The sequence below is a fragment of the Heterodontus francisci genome, chromosome 14 (genome assembly GCF_036365525.1).
Source record: "Heterodontus francisci isolate sHetFra1 chromosome 14, sHetFra1.hap1, whole genome shotgun sequence".
Lineage (NCBI taxonomy): Eukaryota > Metazoa > Chordata > Chondrichthyes > Heterodontiformes > Heterodontidae > Heterodontus > Heterodontus francisci.
Genome location: NC_090384.1, coordinates 90,333,577 through 90,356,800, shown reverse-complemented (window position 1 = coordinate 90,356,800; position 23,224 = coordinate 90,333,577). Strand labels below are relative to the sequence as shown.

At 44.3% G+C, this 23,224-nt stretch overlaps 1 protein-coding gene across 6 annotated transcripts in view; it reads left to right on the top strand.

Moving 5' to 3' along the window:
- LOC137377146 (neuron navigator 2-like) overlaps positions 1 to 23,224 on the top strand; it is a 984,055-nt gene that overhangs the window by 512,492 nt on the left and 448,339 nt on the right. Inside the window, exon 1 of one of the 6 annotated variants that reach the window (XM_068046510.1) lies at positions 13,494 to 13,576. The exons of the other annotated variants lie outside the window; for them this stretch is intronic. Coding sequence (XP_067902611.1) covers positions 13,526 to 13,576 — 51 coding nt within the window. The 5' untranslated portion in view covers positions 13,494 to 13,525. Of the gene's footprint in view, positions 1 to 13,493; positions 13,577 to 23,224 lie in introns of those variants that run through there. 6 annotated transcript variants of the gene reach the window in all.

Sequence of the window (23,224 nt, the reverse complement as noted above, 5' to 3'; positions counted from 1 at the left end):
ATTCTTGATGAAAGACCTCATCTCTCTTTCTACCTATGTCATTGGTACCAACATGTACCATGACCTCTGCCTTATCACCCTCCCCCTTCAGGATGCCCTGCAGCCGTTCAGTGACATCCCGGACCCTGGCACCAGGGAGGCAACACACCATCCTGGAGTCACGTTGACGGCCACAGTAGCGCCTATCTGTTCCCCTGACTATAGAATCCCCTATTACGATTGCTCTTCCTCTCTTTCCCCCTTCCTGTGCAGACAGGCTGCTTGCGGTGCCAGAAGCTTGGCTCTGTCCACACTCCCTGGAGGAACCAGCCTCATAAGCCTCCAAAATGGAATACCAATTTGCAAGCGGGACCCCAGGGGACTCCTGAACTACCTGCCTGATTCTCTTGGACTGCCTGGTGGTCACTCATTCCCTTCCTTCCTCAAGTCCCTTCAGCTGTGGTGTGACCACCTCTCTATACGTGCTATCCACAGTAAACTCAGTAAACTGTTCCCACTTTCTCCCCTTATCCCTTGATCCCATTAGCCCTGAGAATGATATCCAACTCTTTCTTGAATACATTTAATGATTTGACCTCAACTGCTTTCCGTGGTAGAGAATTCCACAGGTTCACAACTCTCTGGGTGAAGAAATAACTCCTCGTCTCAGTCCTAAATGGCTTACCTCTTATCCTTGACCTGTGACCCTTGGTCCTGGGCTCCCCTGCCATTGGGAACATCCTTCCTGTATCTAGTCTGGCCAGTCCTGTTAGAATTTTGTAGGTTTCTATGAGATCCCTTCTCATTCTTCTAAATTTGAGTGAATACAAGCCTAATCAACCCAATATCTCTTCATACATCAGTCCTGCCAGCCCAGGAATCAGTCTGGTGAACCTTCGCTGCACTCCCTCCATAACAAGAACATCCTTCCTCAGATAAGGAGACCAAAACTGCACGCAGTACTCCAGATGTGGTCTCACCAAGGCCTTGTATAATTGCAGCAAGACATCCTTGCTCCTGTACTTGAATCCTCTCGCTATGAAGGCCAACTATGAATTTGCCTCGTGGCAGCTCAAAGAGTTGACATTAGTGTCCTCTGAAGGACAGCAGTTCTGACAACGTAGCACTCCTTCAATAATGCACCAGGGATAGGCACAGACATGTTGTACCACGGACATTTGACAACATTATTGACTCAGCCACCGACATGGGGCAATTAATCTGTATATAAAGTACATAGCCAATCTAATGCCATTAAAACACAGTCCTATTTAAAACACATTTCCCCCTATAAATAAAGTACACAAACATCAATGGAGATCAGGACAACTGTATTAGCTAGCTAGCAAGCAAAATAGTATGCCATGCCAATGCGAATTACTTTTGTTGACAGAATAGAGCTAGCTACACCATGTCATGGGGTGGTAGATGGACCTTATCAGATGGTCTCTGCAGATTCATACTGTGTCAGGAGTGCTTCAATGGGTGCTTGGAGCTCAGGGTCATTGCCCGACAAGTGGACTGTAACACCGCACCAAACAGCATGGCAAAAAAAGGAAATAAAGTACCAGTCCTTCGTTTTGCAAGCTGGAACGTCAGAACTATGTGTCCTGGCCTGTCGGAAGACCTTACACAAATCAACAACTCTCGGAAGACCGCCATCATTAACAACGAGCTCAGTAGACTCAATGTGGACATTGCAACACTTCAGGAGACACGCCTCCCTGCGAGCGGATCTCTAAGAGAGCAAGACTGCACCTTCTACTGGCAGGGTAGGGATCCTGAAGAACCAAGACAGCATGGAGTGGGCTTCGCCATCAGAAACTCTTTGCTCAGCATGATAGAGCCACCTTCAAATGGCTCGGAATGCATACTGTCCATCCGACTGCTCACCGCCTCTGGCCCAGTACACCGACTCAGCATATATGCTCCAACACTCTGCTCCTCACCTGAAGTTAAAGACCAGTTCTATGAGGAACTCCATAATATCATTACTAGCATTCCTAATACCGAACATTTGTTCCTGCTGGGGGACTTTAATGCCAGGGTTGGGGTTGACCATGACTCATGGCCCTCCTGCCTTGGGTGCTATGGCATTGAAAGGATGAATGAGAATGGACAGAGACTGCTTGAGTTGTGTACCTATCACAACCTCTGCATCACCAACTCGTTCTTTCATACTAAAGCCTGTCACCAGGTTTCTTGGAGACACCCAAGATCACGTCGTTGGCACCAGCTGGACCTCATCATCACAAGGCGAGCCTCTATAAACAATATCCAGATCACACGCAGCTTCCACAGTGCGGACTGCGACACCGACCACTCCCTGGTGTACAGCAAAGTTAGACTCAAACCAAAGAAGCTACATCACTCCAGCAGAAGGGCCGCCCATCGCATCAACACTAACAGAATTTCTTATCCACAGCTGTTACATAAGTTTCTAAATTCACTTGAAAAAGCCCTTCAAAACACTCCTGCAGGGGATGCAGAGACAAAGTGTGCCCACATCAGAGTCGCCATCTATGACTAAGCAATGACCACGTTTGGCAAACGGGAGAAGCAGAATGCAGAATGGTTTCAATCTCACTTTGAAGAGTTGGAACCTGTCATAGCCGCTAAGCGCACTGCACTGTTGAACTACAAGAAAGCCCCCAACGAGTTAACATCCATAGCACTTAAAGTAGCCAGAAGCACTGCACAAAGAACAGCCAGGCGCTGTGCAAATGACTACTGGCAACACCTATGAGGTCGTATTCAGCTGGCCTCCGACACCGGAAACAACAGAGGAATGTATGATGGCATTAAGAGAGCATTTGGGCCAACGATCAAGAAGATCGTCCCCCTCAAGTCTAGATCAGGGGAAATGATCACTGACCAATGCAAACAAATGGACCGCTGGGTGGAGCACTACCTAGAACTGTACTCCAGGGAAAATGTTGTCACTGATAACTCTCGCTCAATGCAGCCCAGTCTCTGCCAGTCATAGATGGACGAACAGCCAACAAAATCGGAACTCAGTGATGCCATTGATTCTCTAGCCAGTGGAAAAGTCCGTGGAAAGGACGGCATTATTACCCCTGAAATAATCAAGAGTGCCAAGCCTGCTATACTCTCAGCACTCCATGAACTGCTTTGCCTGTGCTGGGATGAGGGAGCAGTACCACAGGACATGTGCGATGCCAAAATCATCACCCTCTATAAGAACAAGGGTGATCGCGATGACTGCAACAGCTACCGTGGAATCTCCCTGCTCAGCATAGTGGGGAAAGTCTTTGCAAGAGTCGTTTTAAACAGACTCCAGAAGATGGCTGAGCGTGTCTACCCTGAGGCACAGTGTGGCTTTCGAGCAGAGAGATCCACCATTGACATGCTGTTCTCCCTTCGACAGCTACAGGAGAAATGCCGCAAATAACAGATGCTCCTCTACGTTGCTTTCATTGATCTCACCAAAGCCTTTGACCTCGTCAGCAGACGTGGTCCCTTCAGACTACTAGAAAAGATCGGATGTCCACCAAAGCTACTAAGTATCATCACCTCATTCCATGACAATATGAAAGGCACAATTCAGCATAGCAGTGCCGCATCAGACCCCTTTTCTATCCTGAGTGGCGTGAAACAGGGCTGTGTTCTCGCACCTACACTGTTTGGGATCTTCTTCTCCCTGCTGCTCTCACGTGCGTTCAAGTCTTCAGAAGAAGGAATTTTCCTCCGTACAAGATCAGCTGGCAGATTGCTCAACCTTGCCCATCTTAGAGCGAAGACCAAAGTACAGAAAGTCCTCATCAGGGAACTCCACTTGGCTGACGATGCTGCATTAGCATCCCACACAGAAGAGTATCTGCAGAGACTCATCGACAGGATTGCGGCTGCCTGCAACGAATTTGCCGAACCATCAGCCTCAAGAAAACGAACATCATGGGACAGGGCATCAGAAATGCTCCATCCATCAATATCGGCGACCATGCTCTGGAAGTGGTTCAAGAGTTCACCTACCTAGGCTCAATTATCACCAGTAACCTGTCTCTCGATGCAGAAATCAACAAACACATGGGAAAGGCATTCGCTGCTATGTCCAGACTGGCCAAGAGGGTGTGGGAAAATGGCGCATTGACACAGAACACAAAAGTCCGAGTGTTTCAAGCCTATGTCCTCAGTACCTTGTTCTACGGCAGCGAGGCCTGGATAACGTATGTCAGCGAGGAGCGACGTCTCAACTAATTCCATCTTCGCTGCCTCCGGAGAGTCCTTGGTATCAGGTGGCAGGACCGTATCTCCAACACAGAAGTCCTCGAGACGGCCAACATCCCCAGCATATACACCCTACTGAGCCAGCGGCGCTTGAGATGGCTTGGCCATGTGAGCCGGATGGAAGATGGCAGGATCCCCAAGGACGCATCCTACAGCGAGCTCGTCACTGGTATCAGACCCACTGGCCGTCCATGTCTCCACTTTAAAGACGTCTGCAAACATGACGTGACATTGACCACAAGTCGTGGGAGTCATTCGCCAGTGATCGCCAGAGCTGGCGGACAGCCATAAAGGCGGGACTAAAGAGTGGCGAGTCGAAGAGACTTAGCAGTTGGCAGGAAAAAAGACAAGGGGAGAGCCAACTGTGTAACAGCCCCAACAACCAATTTTATCTGCAGCGCCTGTGGAAGAGTCCGTCACTCTCGAATTGGCCTTTATAGCCACTCCAGGTGCTGCTCCACAAACCACTGACCACCTCTAGGCGCTTACCCATTGTCTCTCGAGACAAGGAGGCCAAAGAAGAAGACAACTTATAACTTAATGTAATTATAAGATACAGCCAACTTTCGAATGACATTGGCCACTCAGGTTCCCCTCAAACTGGATCGTAAATGATGCATATTGCAGTTGCTGATCTCTGACATAATTGTAAAACTTGTCCTTTAATCCAATTCGCAGCAACAAAACAAATCAGTTAATAACTGTTTCTAACATGATCATTGAAACATAATGAATTTTTACTATGTCTTGCCCAACAGTTTTTAAAATTGCAAATGCAGCATGGATTTTGTTCAGGAATCATAGACGTTTCCTCATAGATTAAGGTTTATTAAAGCTATCCATTACTTTGTATTTACTAACTATTGTATCTGGGTCAGCAGCATTCTGTTTTCACCAATATCAGTCAGCCCCAATACACCATACTCTTGTATTCATGAGGAACATACAGTGCTGGCTTCTGGAGATTTCTTGTATTTTCTTGCCTGTTGTCCCCTTAATACAAGTTCTGGAACAACGTAATTCCAAATGAATAGCAGCAGAATTGTGTCATTTATATCGAAATAAAAGTCCCGTAACTTTCAACATGTCACTGAACATGTGTCCCAAATGAAAGTAATGCATGCCAGAGCATAGAAATCGAGACATGCCCTAAGTGACTTTTGCATTTTAAAATGAGTTGACATAACACAAGCCATTAAACTTGTGTTTTAAAATAACCTAGCTGCTAAATTATTTTGAAACATAAAGTTAAAGGCTTGTAGCAGAGAGGCCACATTACAATTTTTGTCTTACCTAGGGGGCCGGTGAGACAAATTGAGAAAGATAAAGGCATTAAAAATGTATCTTCCTATTAATCAAAACAACAACAATTTGCATTTTTGTGAAGAAGCTTTAAATGAGAAGACTAATTTACTGACTTATTTTCTCATCACTGTGTTGGACACTGATTTAGTGAAATACCTGGCGTTTTCTTTGCCTGCACAAGTAATCAATGTCTGCCTGCACACTTGTGTAGTGATGCGGAGTATTCCGGATAGATGTCCATCCGTCAGGAGTGATCTTGACTGCTTTCTCCCCCTCCCTCTCCCTGCCCCACTTCTCTGTGTTCCCCCCTCTGTGTTGTCCCCTCTCTGTGTTGTCTCCCCGTTGTGTTTTCCTCCTGTGTTGTCCTCCCCGTGTTGTCCCCTCCACTCTGTGTTTCTTCCTCCCTGTGTCTTCACCCCCTTCTCTGTGTCATCCCTCTGCTCTCTAACCACCCCCCCACCCTCCTCTCTCTCTGTCCCCTCCACCTCTCTCTCTCTGTCCCCTCCACCTCTCTCTCTCTGTCCCCTCCACCTCTCTCTCTGTCCCCTCCACCTCTTTTTCCGTCCCCTACCTCTCTCTCACTCTCTCTATCCCCCCCCCCCTCTCTGTCACTGTCCCCCGCTCTTTGTCTCTCTGGCCCCTACCTCTCTCTCTGTCCCCCACTGTCTCTCGCTTCCCACTGTCTGGCCTGAATTTTACAGCCCCTGACACCAGGGGTTGTGGCAAATGGTGGGGGGGGGGGTGCGGGGGAGCCAGAAAATACCTCCATCAGAGGCCTGCCACGGGCCTCGAAGCCGGGAGGGCCTGGCCCAATATTGCCGGCGGCAGCAAGGCCTCATGGTGGTCCCCCCTGCTGCTTGGCAACGGAAGGCAAATTTACATATGTAAAATAATGTTAATGAAGCAATCACTTACCTACCCGCTCCCGCCGTCCGTTCCGGAGCAATATTGGTGCTGGTGGCCTGCACTCCCATGCCTTCAGATCCCGGTCCGGAGATCTGAGGCAGAACACTGGTGGGGTGGGGGGGAGCAGGTAGGTTTTTCAGTGTGGGAGGGGGTAAACGGGACCAAACTCAGCCGATTGGTTTCGAGGATGGTGGGAAGGGATAAAGCGCACAGTTTATGAACTTTGGGGGGGGTGGGGTGAAAGGTTAGGTGCACAAGATTAGTATTTTGTTGGGGGAAGAGGGCAAGGAATTAATTCTATGGTTATTGGGATGTGAGAGAGAGGCTAGAAACGTTTACTTAATTTTTTCAAATCAATTTTAAATCTCTATTTTTCTAAATATTAAAATTGAAATGTAGGGCTTGAAGCCCTTTAAAAATTGTATCAGTGCCTGCGCAACGGCAGCCGACACCATTGTTGGAGACAGACAGCTCCCTCCCTCCACTTCATCGGGGTGGGCGGTCCGCCCTGACCATTTAAATGAGTTGTCGCACTGAATATTGCGGCGTGCAGCCCGCACATTGTTTACGGTGGCGGAAATGTAAAGTACAGCCCTCTGTCTCCCACCCTCCCACTCTCTCTCTCCTCCCTACTCTCTCTCCCCCACCCCCTTTCCCTTTCTCTCCTCCTCACTTTCTCTCTGACCTTTGCTGAGAGCGGGAACAGCGCTTTTGAACTTCAGACAGCTTCGTGGTTTTCCGGCGGAAAAATTGGAACCAGCTGAAAAACCCCAAATCTGTCCAAAGTTGGGAAGTACTGTTCTGCTTCAGCACCTGTCAGATGTGAAACTGACATTTGCGATTTTTTTTTTAAAGCCGATTTGAAGAAGCCAATAGGAAATTACCAGTCACTGACCCCAAACTTTTTACCACGGACACTGGTGTATGTGTACGGACACGTTGCCAACACCTGTACTGCACAGGAGTGCTAGCCTAGATTGTATGTTCAAGTTTCTGGAGTGGGGCTTGAACCAACAATCTTCTGACAATGGGACGTGAGTGTTACCATTCAACCAAGGCTGTCAGATCCTACCGCACAGCTGAAGGAAGAGGCACCGTTGTGGAACCAATGAGGTTTGCACTGCAGAAGGAGGCTGTTTGGCCCATCATGTCTGTACTGGCTCTTTGTGAGTCATGGAAAACTAATTTTTCTGCCAAACTACCTTCCTGTACCTCAGCATCTTCCTCTTTGTCAACTGTTTATCTGCTTTTCCCTTCAAAGTTGCAGTGGTCTCTACCTCAACTATTCCTTTGTGACAAAGATTTCTGTGTTCTAAAAAGTTGCTATGTCAAGAAATTTCTCCTCAATCCTTTCCTCACTCTGAGCGACAGTTTTGAATGGATGGCCTTCTTGTCACTGAATCCCCAGCCAAACGAAAATGTCTGATCCTACTGAAGTGCTTCCTCACTACCAAAGTGAAACTCTTCTGCTGCAACGTGGGAGGAAAACAGGAACATTATGAAGTATTTTCCTGTTGTTTTCAAGGAATGGAAATCTTAGATCCAAAGGATAGTTATGGACCGGTTAATTGTCAAGAGATAAAGGTCTAGAAAATCGTGGATGCGCAATTCCAACATTTATGCCAGCATTTTGCATCCCATTGAGCTTACTGAAGTTGGTGTGAGGAGGGCTGTACACAGGGAAGCTTCTGCAGACTCACCCCATTGACGACCTGGAAACATTTGTTGGTATCTGGCCTATCTTGAGGAGGGATGCCTACCCACACCATTCACCTCCCCACCACTGAGAACAACTGTGAGAGTGATGCCCCTTACAAATAGGCCTATTTTCAGCACCTTATCGCACCAATCCCCTCCAAAGGAAAAAATTCTGAACCTCATTGTTCAAGGATTCAGGCCAAATGCAGCCTGGACCTCAATGTGGGCAAAACTCTGACCCCTTTCTCTTGAGCCCAGGCATTCCTATGCCAATCATACACCAGGTCGTGAGGAAGACCTAGTATCAGAAATCCTGAATTGCAGAGTCCCAGACCCCTCTATCAAAGGGGTACAGTTGAAGGCTCCATCAATATAAGCTGACAGGCTGCCACTGATCTTATGGCCTGAATTTGCAAGGCCCAGCATGAATTCTTGGGGCCTACGTACACGAGTCGGCAACGTATCCGTACACAGATACTTGTGTAAGCAAAAGCAATGCTAGGTATCTCAATAAATAGGGAGAAATGTGTTCTAAATCGAACTTTGTTTTGATGACATTAGGTTGGCTATACACTTTAAATACAGACTCATTGCCCCCCATATAAATGACTAGGTTGAAGGGACTGAAGGTATGGTTGCTAAATTTGCAGATGACACAAAGATAGGTAGGAAAGTATGTTATGACGAGGACATAAGGAGGCTACAAAGGGATATAGATAGGTTAAGTGAGTGGGCAAAGATCTGGCAAAAGGAGTATAACATGGGAAAATGTGAAATTGTCCATTTTGGCAGGAAGAATAAAAAAAGAAGCAAATGGTGAGAGATTGCAGAGCTCTGAGATGCAGAGAGATCTGGGTGTCCTAGTGCATGAATCACAAAAGGTTAGTATGCAGGTATAACATGTAGTTAGGAAAGCTAATAGAATGTTATCATTTATTGCGAGGGGAATTGAATACAAAAGTAGGGAGGTTATGCTTCAGTTATATCGGACATTGGTGAGACCACATCTGGAGTACTGTGCACAGTATTGGTGTCCTTATTTAAGGAAGGATGTAAATGAGTTGGAAGCAGTTCAGAAAAGGTTTACTAGACTAATACCTGGAATGGGCGGGATGACTTATGAGGAAAAGTTGGTCAGGCTAGGCTTGTATTCGCGAGAGTTTAGAAGAGTAAGCGGCTACCTGATCGAAATATATAGGCCTGAAATTTATGTTGCTGCCGTCGTGATCGGTAGCGGCCATAAAAATTGGCAGCCCACATGTGCACATGTGTGGGCTTTACTCTGTGGAGCTGCTGCAATATTAAACGCGGGAGGACCGCCCCTTCCCCCCCCCCCCCCCCCCCCGCAGATGACGAGGAGGGGGCGGGCATTCCGGCCTCGGCAACATCATCAGGCGCCGCGCCATTCCAGCCCTCCATTACAATTTAAATTTTTAAAGAAATTGAAAAATCAAATAAACTTATCCCAACCCTCTCCCACACGCACCCCCAATGGCCATCAGATTCATTAATATATTGTTTGTCTTTTCTCCAAGACCTTCTGGTCAGCTATTCTGTGACCTTGTCCTATCTACACCTTCTCCTTGGTTATCTCTTGCCCCACCCCCACTTTACTTGCTTATAACCTTTTACATTTCTAATATTTGCCAGTTCTGAAGCAGGGTCACTGACCTGAAATGTTAATTCTGCTTCTCTCTCCACAGATGCTGCCAGACCTACTGAGTATTTCCAGCATTTTATATCAGATTCATTACTTGCTTTCTCTCCCCCAAAAAAACTTGACTTGTGCTCCCAACCTCCCCTCCCCCCCGCCACAAAGTACAAAAACTTTAACTTTTGCCCCTTCCCACCGTCCCCAAGACCAATGACATTCGTTTTACTGCACTACCCCCCTCCCACCCCTCAATGAAATACTTACCTGCTCCCCCCTTCCCACCACCGTTCCGCGTGGGATCTCCAGACGGAGATCCGAAGGTGCAGGAGGGCCGGCCACCGGCACGAATATCGCACTGGGACCGACGGCGGGAGCGGGTAAGTATTTATTTCATTACTTTAAATAAATTAAAATATTCAAATTGTGTTCTTGCTGCTGAGCAGCAGGGGGGCTGCCATGAAGCCTCACCGCACCAGTAATATGGGGCCATGCCTTCTCGGTGTTGAGGCCTGTGGCGAGCCTCTCCCAGAGGCATTTTACAGCACCTCACGCCACGACCCCTGACGTCAGGAGGTCTGTAAAATTCACCCCATAAGATCCTAAGGGTCTTGACAGGGTGGATGTCGAAAGGATGTTTCCCCTTGTGGGAGAATCTAGAACTAGGGGTCACTGTTTAAAAATAAGAAGTCGCCCATTTAAGACAGAGATGAGGAGAAATTTTTTCTCACAAAGGGTCATCAGTCTTTGGAATTCTCTTCCTCAAAAGGTGGTGGAAGAAGAGCCTTTGAATATTTTTAAGGCAGAGGTAGATAGATTCTTGATGAGCAAGGGGGTGAAAGGTTATCGGGGATAGGCAGGAATGTGGAGTAATCAGTTCAGGCATGAACTTATTGAATGGCGGAGCAGGCTCGAGGGGCAGAGTGGCCTACTCCTGCTCCTAATTTGTACGTTGGTATGTATGTATATTTGTGGGTAAGTCAATAACTTTGTCGCATGTTCGTGGCGTATTCATTATGTTTCTATCAACCCAGCTATAATCATGGGTAAAACAAAGCATATCTATTCCAAATACTTCAGCTTATTAGGTGGATTGGACAATTATCTTTTAAAAAAAAAAGGTGAAGGCTTTACAGTATTGACTGATGCAGCATTACTTGGATTTAAGAATATGGAAACTATTCATGTTTAATTCTAAATTATGAAGTGATGCTCTTATATTTTGTAAATCTTGCTTGCAGACTCTCTCCTGTTTTAACATCAAGGAACAAAAGAGGTCTTCTATGTGCATTTAAGTAGCCCTATTATGAGATTCCAAATTTAAGTGCTTCTGTTAACTTTTTCTGGATTTCAGTTTTCCTCTGTATTTTCCTTTTTTTTGTTGTTTTAATTTTTCCAGTGTATTTGCTTGTGGAAACACAGCATGGATAGAAATTAAAGCATTTTCATGTAAACAGGAAAAGTACTATCATAAGAATAAATTTCATGCGCAGTCAAATTGCAGGTCAGTTTACAAAACCTCCTGCTACCAGGTTTTGTCTTCTTGCTGGAGTGCAGTTCTGTGAGTGTGATCACCCTTTGGTACCTTGCTGGAGTGACCTTTATTCATCTGTAAACCTTGATGATAAACACTGACAGTCTATTTGGCTGCAGAGGCCATTGCAACTGAACCCAGTCCCATCGTCATCTGACATTCACATACTTGCATTTCCGACAAGGCTTACTGAACAGCAATCTGGAGTCGAACCCCAGGGACACTGAATATAACTGTAGTACCCTTACTTATACCTCAGCCTAACATTGGCTCATTCAGCAAACACCAAAGTGAGGTCTCTATGTCTCAGCTAATGCTCGATAATCTCACTAAATCATTGGGATGGACGATGTAATGTTTACATAATTGTGGCAATTCCGATATTTGCCTTCCTCTTCCCCCAAGTGCTTAACTGTATCACGTTTCGTTAAGGTGGGCCAGTTATAGTGCAGACTTTATATTAATTCTGTATGAAAATACATGCACTCTGACAAGAGAATGGCGCAGAGTTAGTACACATCTGTTCTGAGTTCTCTGCCCATTGGAAAGATACTGGTGTCAAGCAATAGACCACCGATAAATATAATATGGAGCTATATTGTAAACTATAATACTGTACCTTGAAAATGCATTTATAATAGCGCAGACAAAATGGGAGAATTGCCATTAGATTAAATGATCTTTTCTTGTCCCATGTTTTTTGTTGTGAATGAAACCTTGAAATGCAGCAACATAATAACTTGTTTTGCACTGCATGTGGTGCTGACAATTGTCACTAAAAATGTGTTTTGCTTTCTTTATTATTTATCCTTAAAACCATATCCTTACTTATATGTTATGGACTCAGTGGAAAAAATAGCTGCGCTGTAACTTTACAGGAGCTTATAACGGCTGTGTACCCACCGAAACAATGGATTGTTTCTGAACGGACATCCTCCGAAGTTTGCCAATAATGGTCTCTGTGATAACAATGACTATTTCGCTCAGATTCATTCATACAATTCAACCATCTGTTTCCTGTCATTTTCCTTGCACTTTTGCTCTGTCATCTGATGACTAGTGTAGGAAGAATGCTGTCCCCACAAGGGCACTGCAGCTCTCACCTTGAATGTTACTCACTGATAATGAGTAATTATGACACATGCATTTCAACAGTTAGATCCTTATCATCATTTGGCTTGTTTTGTTTTAAACTGTGTAGCATTTTTCTTAATGAAAATGCTGTTGACATCTATAAAGTACTACCATGGATCCTTCAGTATATAAAGTACAAAGATGTCACCGTTTACAAAAGGTTATGACAATCAGTGCAGACCTTACAACTGATAGTCATTCCTTTTAGACGTTCAGTGACGAGATTGAAAATACTTTTTTGTTACATGCTTATGCTATGCTGCATACAGATCTCTCCATAGGACGTGTGCTCTTTCATTTTTCGACTGGTCACAAAACTGATGTTTCTCCCTGTAACCCCAGGGACTCATCGATCAGCTCACTGTCTCTCTGAAGATCTTCAAAGAGGCTGTGACCTTTTTCTGAACACTGAATCCAGTCGTTGCATGATGGCTTTTCGGCAGGATGCCTGCTTGCATTGAGGTATTACACGTGAGAAATACAGCAGAGGACTTCTCCACTATTTTCGTGCTTCCTTAATTTTTGGACAGCAGAACCGAGATTCTTGTATTCCGAAGGGAAAGCAATTGGCTGTGTTCCCTTTTCAAAAAATGAATTAATTTTTTGACTTGAAGGGAATCTCATAACTCTTGCCCCATTGTTCAGCATGTGTTGTTTGAACGGAGTCCTTTTGCTACAGTAATTGAAACTGAGAGGGAGTTTCCTTGATCCTCTGATGAGAACGGACCCAATGAACTGGGGACACCCAATCTCGAAAGGCTTTGTGGTTACTGGGGGAGGGGAAAGCTCTGTGTTCTGGTTTCCCTCCTAAAGCTCAGCTGCAGCTAACTGCCTTTACATTGCTCCTCTGAAAGTTGTTTGGATTGGCAGCCTGTGCCTTGCGTCTAAGCACAGAGCACTCAGCAAAAAAAAAAAATTTGAAAATGACCCTCTGTCTGGAACTGTATGAACTAAGGGAAGCATGGTCTTGCATGTTTGGATAATGCTTGGGATGATTTTGGATTTGTAATGGCAATTTCTACCAGTCGCTGGAGCTGGCGTGCCAGCAGGTGTTCCGCGGTGGACAGACGATGTCCGTGATGCTGTGGCGTTGGGAGCAGAACAATGTCACCATGAAACTGGTACATATTTGGCTTCTGTTGTTGGAACAGAGAGATAATGTAGACAGCGATGCGGAGCAAGGCAACATTTGTTCAAAGTTCTAAAACAAAGTGAGAAAGTGCTTTGTGTTGGTAACTTTTTTTTAAAATTGGCAAAGTGTATGTGGTTTCATTTCAGAAACTATGATCAGAATAAAGCAGAGATATTAATTGAACAGAATATTGATATTATGTGTATCAAGAAAGATTTATTCTATGAAGGTTGGTGGTGCTGGGTTCAAGTTGGATATATAAAGTAAAAATAAGAACTGCCGCATTGTGTTTAAACAGATAGGGATAAGAATTTATCAAATACTGCATTTATACCTGGGCTCTCTCTAACCTCGATAATATGATGCTGATTATGAAAAACAGCAGCTCAGTATTAATGATGAAACTGTGCAATGATTGAATTTTTTTTCAAATGGATAAGGATTGTTGTCGGTAACATAAAACCTTTTACCCATTAATATGGTTTGAGGATATACAGGAGCTAAGAAAGGTGAAATGTTTACACATTAGCTCAGTGCTTAAAGGGGAGGTTACCAGGAAATCTGATTGCCCAATCACCCAGCAGCATTGCTTGGTCTTGCAATTGACATCATCACAACACAACAAATCCCTGCTATCCCTACCCAGTGAAAATATGAGAAGTTGGAATATTCGCTGATACTTAATGTGATACTAACTGCAGTTTTAAACTCTTCCACCACATAAATCATTGGTTATGCTGATTAAACAGCATGCAATTCATTTTTATGGATGATGTTTAAAAATGCTTCAGATTTTGCTCAAATCCAGGAGAACAGGGTTATCATTAAAATTATCCTGTTTTATTGCCTTTTTACAATATATTGGTTTTGCCCTACCTTAATTTTTAGTTTTTAGAAACTAATTGACTTAATTAGAAATCAAAATATTATGCCATTGAAAGAATAGTCAAATTAAAAAGATACTGTTCGGGTGTGCAGATTATGAATAAAGACCAGGCAGGGTTATATAATTGATGAGCATACCTTTGCATATTTCCAAAGAAATGTGTTCTTTTGTTTGTTTGTCTGTACTTCTATGAATTGTTGGCATTATGACATTACTTAGAATGCCAGCCTGGGCAGTGATAGGGATGCATTCAGCAATCGCACGAATCGCTAAGCTTTTCTCTTTATATATATATATATATTTGCTTTCTTTCATACCACCATTTACATAGTGAACAGGGGTAGGCAGCGGTATAGTGGTAATGTCACTGGATTAGTAATCCAGAGGCCTAGGCTCCAATGTTCTGGTTCGAATCCCACCATGGCACATAGTGAAATTTAAATTCAATTAACAAACCTGGAATTAAAAGCTAGCTTAATGGTGGCCCTGAAACCATTGTTGTAAAAACCCTTCTGGTTCACTAATGTTCTTGAGGGAAGGAAATCTGCTGACTTTACCTGATCAGACCTACATGTGACTCCAAACCCACAGCAATGTGGTTGACTCTTAACTGTCTTGTGGAATGGCCTGGCTATCCACTCAGTTGTATCAAGCTGCTACAAAGTGTAAGAAGATGCATGAAACAAACAGACCACCCAGCATCGACCGAGACATTGGAAACGACAATGGTAAACCCAGCCCTGTCGACCCTGCAAAATCCCCCTTACTAACATCTGGGGGCTTGTGCCAAAATTGGGAGAGCTGTCCCACAGACTAGTCACTATCTCTCGGTATGTCCTGTCCCACCGGCAGGACTGACCCACCAGAGGTGGTGGCACAGGGGTATACTTTAGGGAGGAGTTGCCCTGGAAGTCCTGGCTTGGGCTGATAAGTGGCAAGTAAAATTCACACCACATAAGTGCCAGGCCATGACCATCTCAAACAAGAGAGAATCTAACCATCTCCCCTTGATGTTCAATGGCATTACCAGCATCAAATCCCCCACTATTAACAACCTGGGGGTTACCATTGGCTAGAAACTGAACTGGACCTGCAACATAAATACTATAGCTACAAGAGCAAGTCAGAGTTGGGGATTCTGTGGAGAGTAACTCACTTCCTGACTCCTCAATCCACCATCTACAAGGCACAAGCCAGCAGTATGATGGAATGCTCCCTACTTGCCTGGATGAATACAGCTCCAATGATACTCAAGAAACTCGACACCATCCAGGACAAAGTAGCCTTCTTGATTGGCAGGCCATCCATCACCTTCAACATTCACTCCCTTCACCAATGACGCACAGTGGCAGCAGTCTGTACCCGCTACAAGATGCACTGCAGCAACTCGCCAAGGCTCCTTCTACCTCTTAGACGGACAAGGGCAGCAGGTTCATGGGAACACCACTACTTGCAAGTTACCCTCCAAGTCACACACCACCCTGACTTGGAAATATATTGCTGTTCCTTCACTGTCACTGCGTCAAAAACCTGGAACTCCCTTCCTAACAGCACTGTGGGTGTACCTACACCCCAAGGACTACAGCAGTTCAAGAAGCTAGCTTCCCACCACCTTCTCAAGGGCAGTTAGGGATGGGCAATAAACGCTGTCCTAGCCAGCGACACCCACATCCCATGAATGAAGAAAAAAAATCTGTACAGAGCCCTGACAGGATAGTTTGAAACAGGCCTTAACAGTGCCAAAACTGCAGTGTTGAGCTTGTCTATGCTGTTGTCTCCATGGGATAAAATGGTATTTATTTTCACGTGGCATCTATAGATGTAACTCTATAGAGTTACCTTTAATCATCGGATGTTGTTTTTTTCCCCTGTTTCTAGAATTTTCTCTCGGGATAATTGTTTTCCTCTGCAGGAGTCACCAATCACCTGAAAAGAAAGGGTCACTGACCTGAAACGTTACTCTGCTTCTCTTTCCACAGATGCTGCCAGACTTGCTGAGTGGTTCCAGCATTTCTTGTTTTTATTCCAGATTTCCAGCATCCGCAGTATTTTGCTTTTATATACCTGAAAAGAAAGAATGGCTCAAGGTGCAGACTTCTGACGAATGCAGAAGAGCTAACTTATTAAGACTGACGGATCACTATTTTGATGCCGGCTCTGTATCTGCCATGTCTTGCTATTGCATTCTGACTAAGATGATGGCTTGACATCAGTTGACTGTGATTTTTAATATATATGTATATGTCATGCTCTTTCCTTTCAGGCTTTTGAGGAATTTTGCTCCATGGGAAAGATATTTTTAGAACTTAGCAGTCTTTGTTCTATCTCGTGGATGTTTTCTCAAATAATAGAAACTATTTGTGATTCTCAATCTTTTTCACCTTAGCAATGTCATTGCATTGAGCTCCAGCTCAAAGTTCAGGAAATAAGTTAGTAATTAGGCCTTTTTCTCATAGATTATGAGGTTGTCCCTTAGGGACATCGTTCCATGTATACTGTGATGACACCTAGCTCAATTTCTCCAACTCTTCTCTTGACTTCTTTTCAGCAACTGTGCCATGGACTATGTGTTGTCAGACTGATTGCCCAATATCCAGTCTTGAATTACCTTATAATTTCGATCAGTTAAACATTGGAAGATTGAAGCCATCGTCTTTGGCCACAAACTCCATGCCGTTGCCAAAGATTTTATCCCCTCTCTGGCCATTGTCTCAGACTGAATGAGATTCTCTACAATCTCAGTGCCTGTTCAATTGCTAACAGAGTTTTCAGCCATATATGGTCCATCTCTATCACAAAGACCGCCTACTTCCATCTTAGTAACATCACCAGCCTCTGTCTCTGCCTCAGCTCATCTGCTGCTGAAATCCTCATCTATGCCTTTGCCACCTCCAGACTTGCTTATTCCAATCCTTCACCCTCTATAAACTTCAGCTCACCCAAAATTATACAGTCCGCATCCTGACTCATGCCAACTCTTGCTCACTCATCATCTTTATCCTTGTTCACCTACATTGACACCTGGACCTCGGTGCCTCAAATTTAAAACAGTCATCCTCATTTTCAAATCCTATTGTGGCCCTCCTAATCTCAAACCTTCTTCAGTGCGACAGTTCACTCATCCAATTCACGATTTCTCTAACGCCAGCCTTTTGTGCATTCCTTCACTCCGCCATTGGTGGCTTTGCCTTCAACAGCCTCTGCACCACACTCTGGAATTCCCTCCCTAAAACCGTCTATCTCTTCACGCTCTATCCTCTTTTATGACCTTTCTTAAAACCCACCTCATTGACCAAGATTTTGATTTGCCTCCATTTTTAGCAGATTGCACCTCTGTAAAGTACCTTGGAACATTTTTCCATGTTAAAGGCACTATATAAATTCAAAATGTGGTTGCTAACAATGATGTGAAATGATAAACATTTCTAATTGCACACACTGCATTTTTTTTGTATGGTTATATACTTGAGGGATATAATTGTCAATGATAGTCAGGGATATAATTGTCAAGGATGGTCAAAGAGCTGAGGAGTATTTCAAGTCTTATAACCAAAATTCCCTGTAAATCACTGCATTATCACTGACATGACTGACGTCAAGTTAGAGCTTATTAATGAAGCAGCTGCTTAATTGGCTGATGGGGGTGCCTCATTGATGTCATCAACATGCCACTGATACCCAGCGTGATTGACCGATTGCCTTATGATGTTAAATTTGCTTGTGTTTGGCTGCACACCATTTTCATTAAATGGCTTTTGTTGTCTCATTAGCACTTTCAGGAAAGCTTTGTTCCTGCTGGAGCCACCTCCAGAAACTCTATTATATATTGACGACTGGGGAAATGTGTAATTTTATTTACTGCAGTAAGAACTTTTGCAGTCATTTTTCCTTTTTGCTTTTTATTAATATCCACTTCCCTTCCTCCCTAACTACAATAATAAAATGTGTAGTGCCAGATACACAACGAAATGGCATTGTGTCGATGTTTGTTCTCTCTGCTGTGTATAAGTAGGGTGATATTTTGCACGTACATGCATATATGTATGCAAGTACAAAAACCTGAGGAAAGTAGTCCCTATGCCAGCTGTCTCTTGCCATTCTGAAAAGGTTAACTCAATGAAGATTGACATAAGCCCAATAAGAAATTTGTGTTAAAATGATCCCAAATGAATTGTATGATTAGAAAATAACTACATCCCACATGGGTCTGGTGGAATAATAAGTAATTTTTCTCAGCAGATTGTAAAGCCAGGCCAAACAGATAGCAAAAGTATTTGTATGTAACCTAATTACAGTTTTATTGTTTGGTTATGCAGAACAGATGTCTTATTTGGTTAGCAGTAACTTGGGTAATAGTAATTGGCACTAATCCTTTGCTCCGAGCCTCAGTTTGTGTCCTCTGCCACCAGCCATTGCTTATTTGGCGCCTTCCAGCAACACTACTAGAAAGAAAAACCCTTTTCTTTCGCCTGTTTAATTTTCACATGGAACATCATTGAACAGCTGCTCAGTTGCAAAGTGAGAATTAACAAATGTTTTGAATAAATTCAGGATTGTGGCTGTGAAATCAGTCAAGCAGGAAACAGTCTGAAAATCTGGCGTGTTCATAATTTTAATTTAAAAAATTACTTTTCTTAAAAATATTTGTGTTAGTTATTTTTCCTTCCACTGTAGGTTTTTCTCTCCACTTCCTTTTCCCCCAAAATCCACACACTGTTTGGTGGTGCACATTGGTTGGGATAACTGTACTTTAATTATTACTTTCTCACAGTTAATCACTTGCAGTGTTCCACAAGGGAGCTCATGTGTAGACTGTAGATGAATTGAGGTTAGAGGGTGGGAGATAATGGAACCAGGGTGCATGGACATCAGTCCTCATTTTAAAATCACCTATTTTATCCACACTGTTAAATGTCCCTAATAAATTCAGATTTATAATCGACACTGCTTATGTGAGTTTGTAATTACATTGGCTTGTCAGTGGTGGTACTGCATTTCACATTGTTTCTCAAACACGTATTTTTAGCATCTTTAATCTCACAAAGTATATCAAAATAAGAAATCCCCCAAGCATGGTCTGTTGATTAATTTTATGGTACCAATCAAATGTAAAGCTATACTTTTTGCGATGGTGTCAGAATGTCCTTTTTCAGAAAGCCACAAATGCAGTGCAGGACCAACATTCCAGCAGCCACAGTGAATGGACAAGTTATGTTATTCATCTTCCTAACCTTCCATATTTATGAAATACCCATGCCATCTGCCAGACTTGGTACATCATCAACAGGGATTTAGCATCTCAGATTGCATAATGTCCATTTTTCAAGCAACACTGAAAATATCTTTTGCTCTTTCCTTCAAGCTTGTTGACCTTTTTATGTCTGACTACTCATTTTTATTTACTTCGTCCTTTTTCCATTGTTGTAATGTCACTGATATCCTGCAACATCTCTCACTATACCAGTAGACCTCAAAATAATTCTGATACTTGAGTAAAATCCAATACTGTAATTAAAACACCATCTTGCATTTAAAAAGCACCTTTCACAGGAGAGTAATCAAACAAAGTTTGACACCGAGCTACATGTAGAGGTATTAAGACAGGTAAGCAAAAGCTTGGTCAAAGAGGTACGTTTGAAGGAACATCTTAAAGGAGGAGAAAGGTAGTTCATGAGCATTTCTTCCAGTCATCTTGTTTTTGGAACAGATTTATTTTTTGCTGGATGGTTTATACTGTGCCTCCATTCTCCACACAAGTATAGCTGATCTCTCTGTACACCAATGTCTAACTGGCAGTGGAGGTGACTTATTTCCCATCTCTACTGGTGTTTGAGCCAGCCAATATGGGATGAGGTACAGGGTTGACCTTAGGAAGGGCACTGGGCTTTCTGCTTTCTAAAATTTGTAGTAGAATATTAACCCCACATAAACCTGAGCTTCCTCTCCACCAAGCTTAAGGTGTCACATTTCCCCTGTAATACTTTAGCCGTTAGAACTGTGATCTATGTCATGCTTAGCACCTAATTTCAAATTCCGCAATTTTTTATTCGATCTTGAGATGTGGGCTTCATTGGCAAGGCCAACATTTATTGCCCATCCCTAATTGCCCCGAAGAAGGTGTTGGTAGGCCACCTTGAAATGCTGCAGTCCATGTAGTGTAGGTACACCCACAATGCTGTTCGGGAGGGAGTTCCAGGCTTTTGACGCAGCAACAGTGAGGTTACGGCGATATAACTCAAGTCAGGATGGTATGTGGCTTGGAGGGGAACTTGCAGGTGTTCCCATGCGTCTGCTACCCTTGTCCATCTAGGTGGTAGAGGTGCTGTCGAAGGAGCCTTGGTAAGTTGCCGCAGTGCATCTTGTAGATCAGGGTTGTCCCCCATACGGCCTGCGGGCCAGGATCCGGCCCGCCAAATGTTTCCATCCGGCCCGTGGGTGTAAACTGTTCCCGGGGCCATTCTTCATCTTCACCGTGACTGGAGATGAGAAATTTCCCTTTGTCAGTCTGGCTTTTAAACTATTGTGCTGTCAGTTACACAGGTGACAGTCGCTGACATCGGGATCAGCGGTTTCCAAACAGACTTGGGGTTTTCTGGTGGCGTCTGACTTTTTTTTTAAAAAGCTTGCCGGAAAACCTTGAGTCTGTAGGGAAGTGGCTGTTCCCAATGATGGCAGCTGTTGGCTCTAAAACTGACAGTGATCTTTTTTGAAAGAAGCGACTTTAAAAAGAACTTTAAAAGAGTGTTCCACTCTCTGCAAGTGTGAGAGAGAGGGCGGGGGTGGACAGAGAGACAGAGAGAGGGGGGACAGAGAGGGTGGGAACACTGAGTGGGGAACGGGGAACACTGGAGACACGGGGGCTGGAGAGAGAGGGGGGAGAAGTACTGGTGGAGAGGGATAGAGAGAGTGGGGAGAAGGAGACAGAGAGAGGGGGAGGGAGATGGAGAGACAGACAGACAGACAGAGAGGGGGAGAGAGAGATAGAGGGGGAAAGAGAGTCGAATTGTCATTTACTTACGGCACAGAAGGAGGCCATTCTGTCCATGGAGCCCATGCCGGCTCTCCACGGAGCTATGCAGTCAGTCCCACTGCCTGGCTCAATCCCTGTTGCCCTACAAGTCTATTTCTCTCAGGTGGCCATCCAACTTCCCTTTGAAGTCATTGATCATCTCCACTTTCACCACCCTTGTGGGCAGCGAGTTTCAGGTCATTACCATCCGCTGCGTAAAATAGTGCTTCCTCATATTTCCTCCTGCATCTTTTGCACAAAACTTTCAATCTTTGTCCCCTAGTCCTAGAGAGGAGGGGGGAGGAGGGAGGGAAGAGAGAACAAGACGCACGCACACACACACACACACACACACACGGCGGGGAGAGGGGGAAGAGAGATCAAGGTTTCTGCTGAAAGGTGGACATCTATCCAGAATACTCTGCATTGCCACATCAAGTCTGTGGGCAGAGATTGACTACTTATTAAAGCAAAACCAATGCCAGGTATGTCACTAAATCAGTTTTCAATATAGTGACGAGAAAGTAAGTCAATAAATTCGTCTTCTCATTTAAAGCTTCACAAAAATACACAGTAGTTGTTGGTTTTATTAGTAAGATAAATTTTTAATTCCTTTATATTTCAAAATTTTCTCACTGGCCCCCTGGGCTAAGCAAAAATCGCAATGCGGCCCTCCAACCAAAAAGGTTGGACAACCCTGTTGTAGATGGTGCACACTGCTGCCACTGTGCACGGGTGGTGGAGTGAGACTGTTTAAGGTGGTGGTTGGGGTGACGATCAAGCGGGCTACTTTGTCTTGGATGGTGTCAAGCTTCTTAGGTGTTGTTGGAGCTACACTCATCCAGGCAAGTGGAGAGTATTCCATCACATTCTTGACTTGTGCCTTGTAGATAATGGACAGGCTTTGCTGAGTCAGGAGGTGAGTTACTAGCCACAGAATCTCTAGCCTCTGACCTGCTCTTGTAGCCACAGTATTTATGTGGATGGTCCCGTTCAGTTTCTGGTCAACGGTAACCCCCAGGATGTTGATAATGGGGGATTCAATGATGGTAATGCCGCTGAATGTCAATGGGAGATGGTTAGATTCTCTCTTGTTGGAGATATTCATTGCATTTACCTGGTGTGAATGTCATTGCTATTTATCAGCCTATGCCTGGTTGTTGTCCAGGTCTTGCTGCATGCGAGCACAGACTGCTTCAGTATCTGATGAGTTGCAAATGGTACTGAACACATGTAATCATCAGCAAACATTCCCAGTTCTGACTTTATGATAGAGGGAAGGCCAGTGATGAAGCAGCTGAAGATGGTTGGACCTAGGACACTAGTGAGGAACTCTTGCAGTGATGTCCTGGGGCTGAGATTATTGGCCTGCAACAACCACAGACATGTTTCCTTGTGCTAGGTATGACTCCAACTAGTGGAGAGTTTTTCCCCCGATTCCCATTGACTTCAATTTTACTAGGGCTCCTTGATGCCACGCTTGTTCACATGCTGCCTTGATGTCAAGGGCAGTCACTCTCACCTCACCTCTTGAGTTCAGCTCTTTTGTCCATGTTTGGACCAAGGCTGTAAAGAGGTCTGAAATGGAGCGACCCTGCTGGAACCCCAACTGAGCAAAAGTGAACAGATTATTGCTCAGCATTGAGGATAGGGATGTTTTTGGAGCTTCCTCCTCTGGTTAGTTGTTTAATTGTCCACCACCATTCGCGAATGGATGTGGCAAGACTGCAGAGATTGCTTAT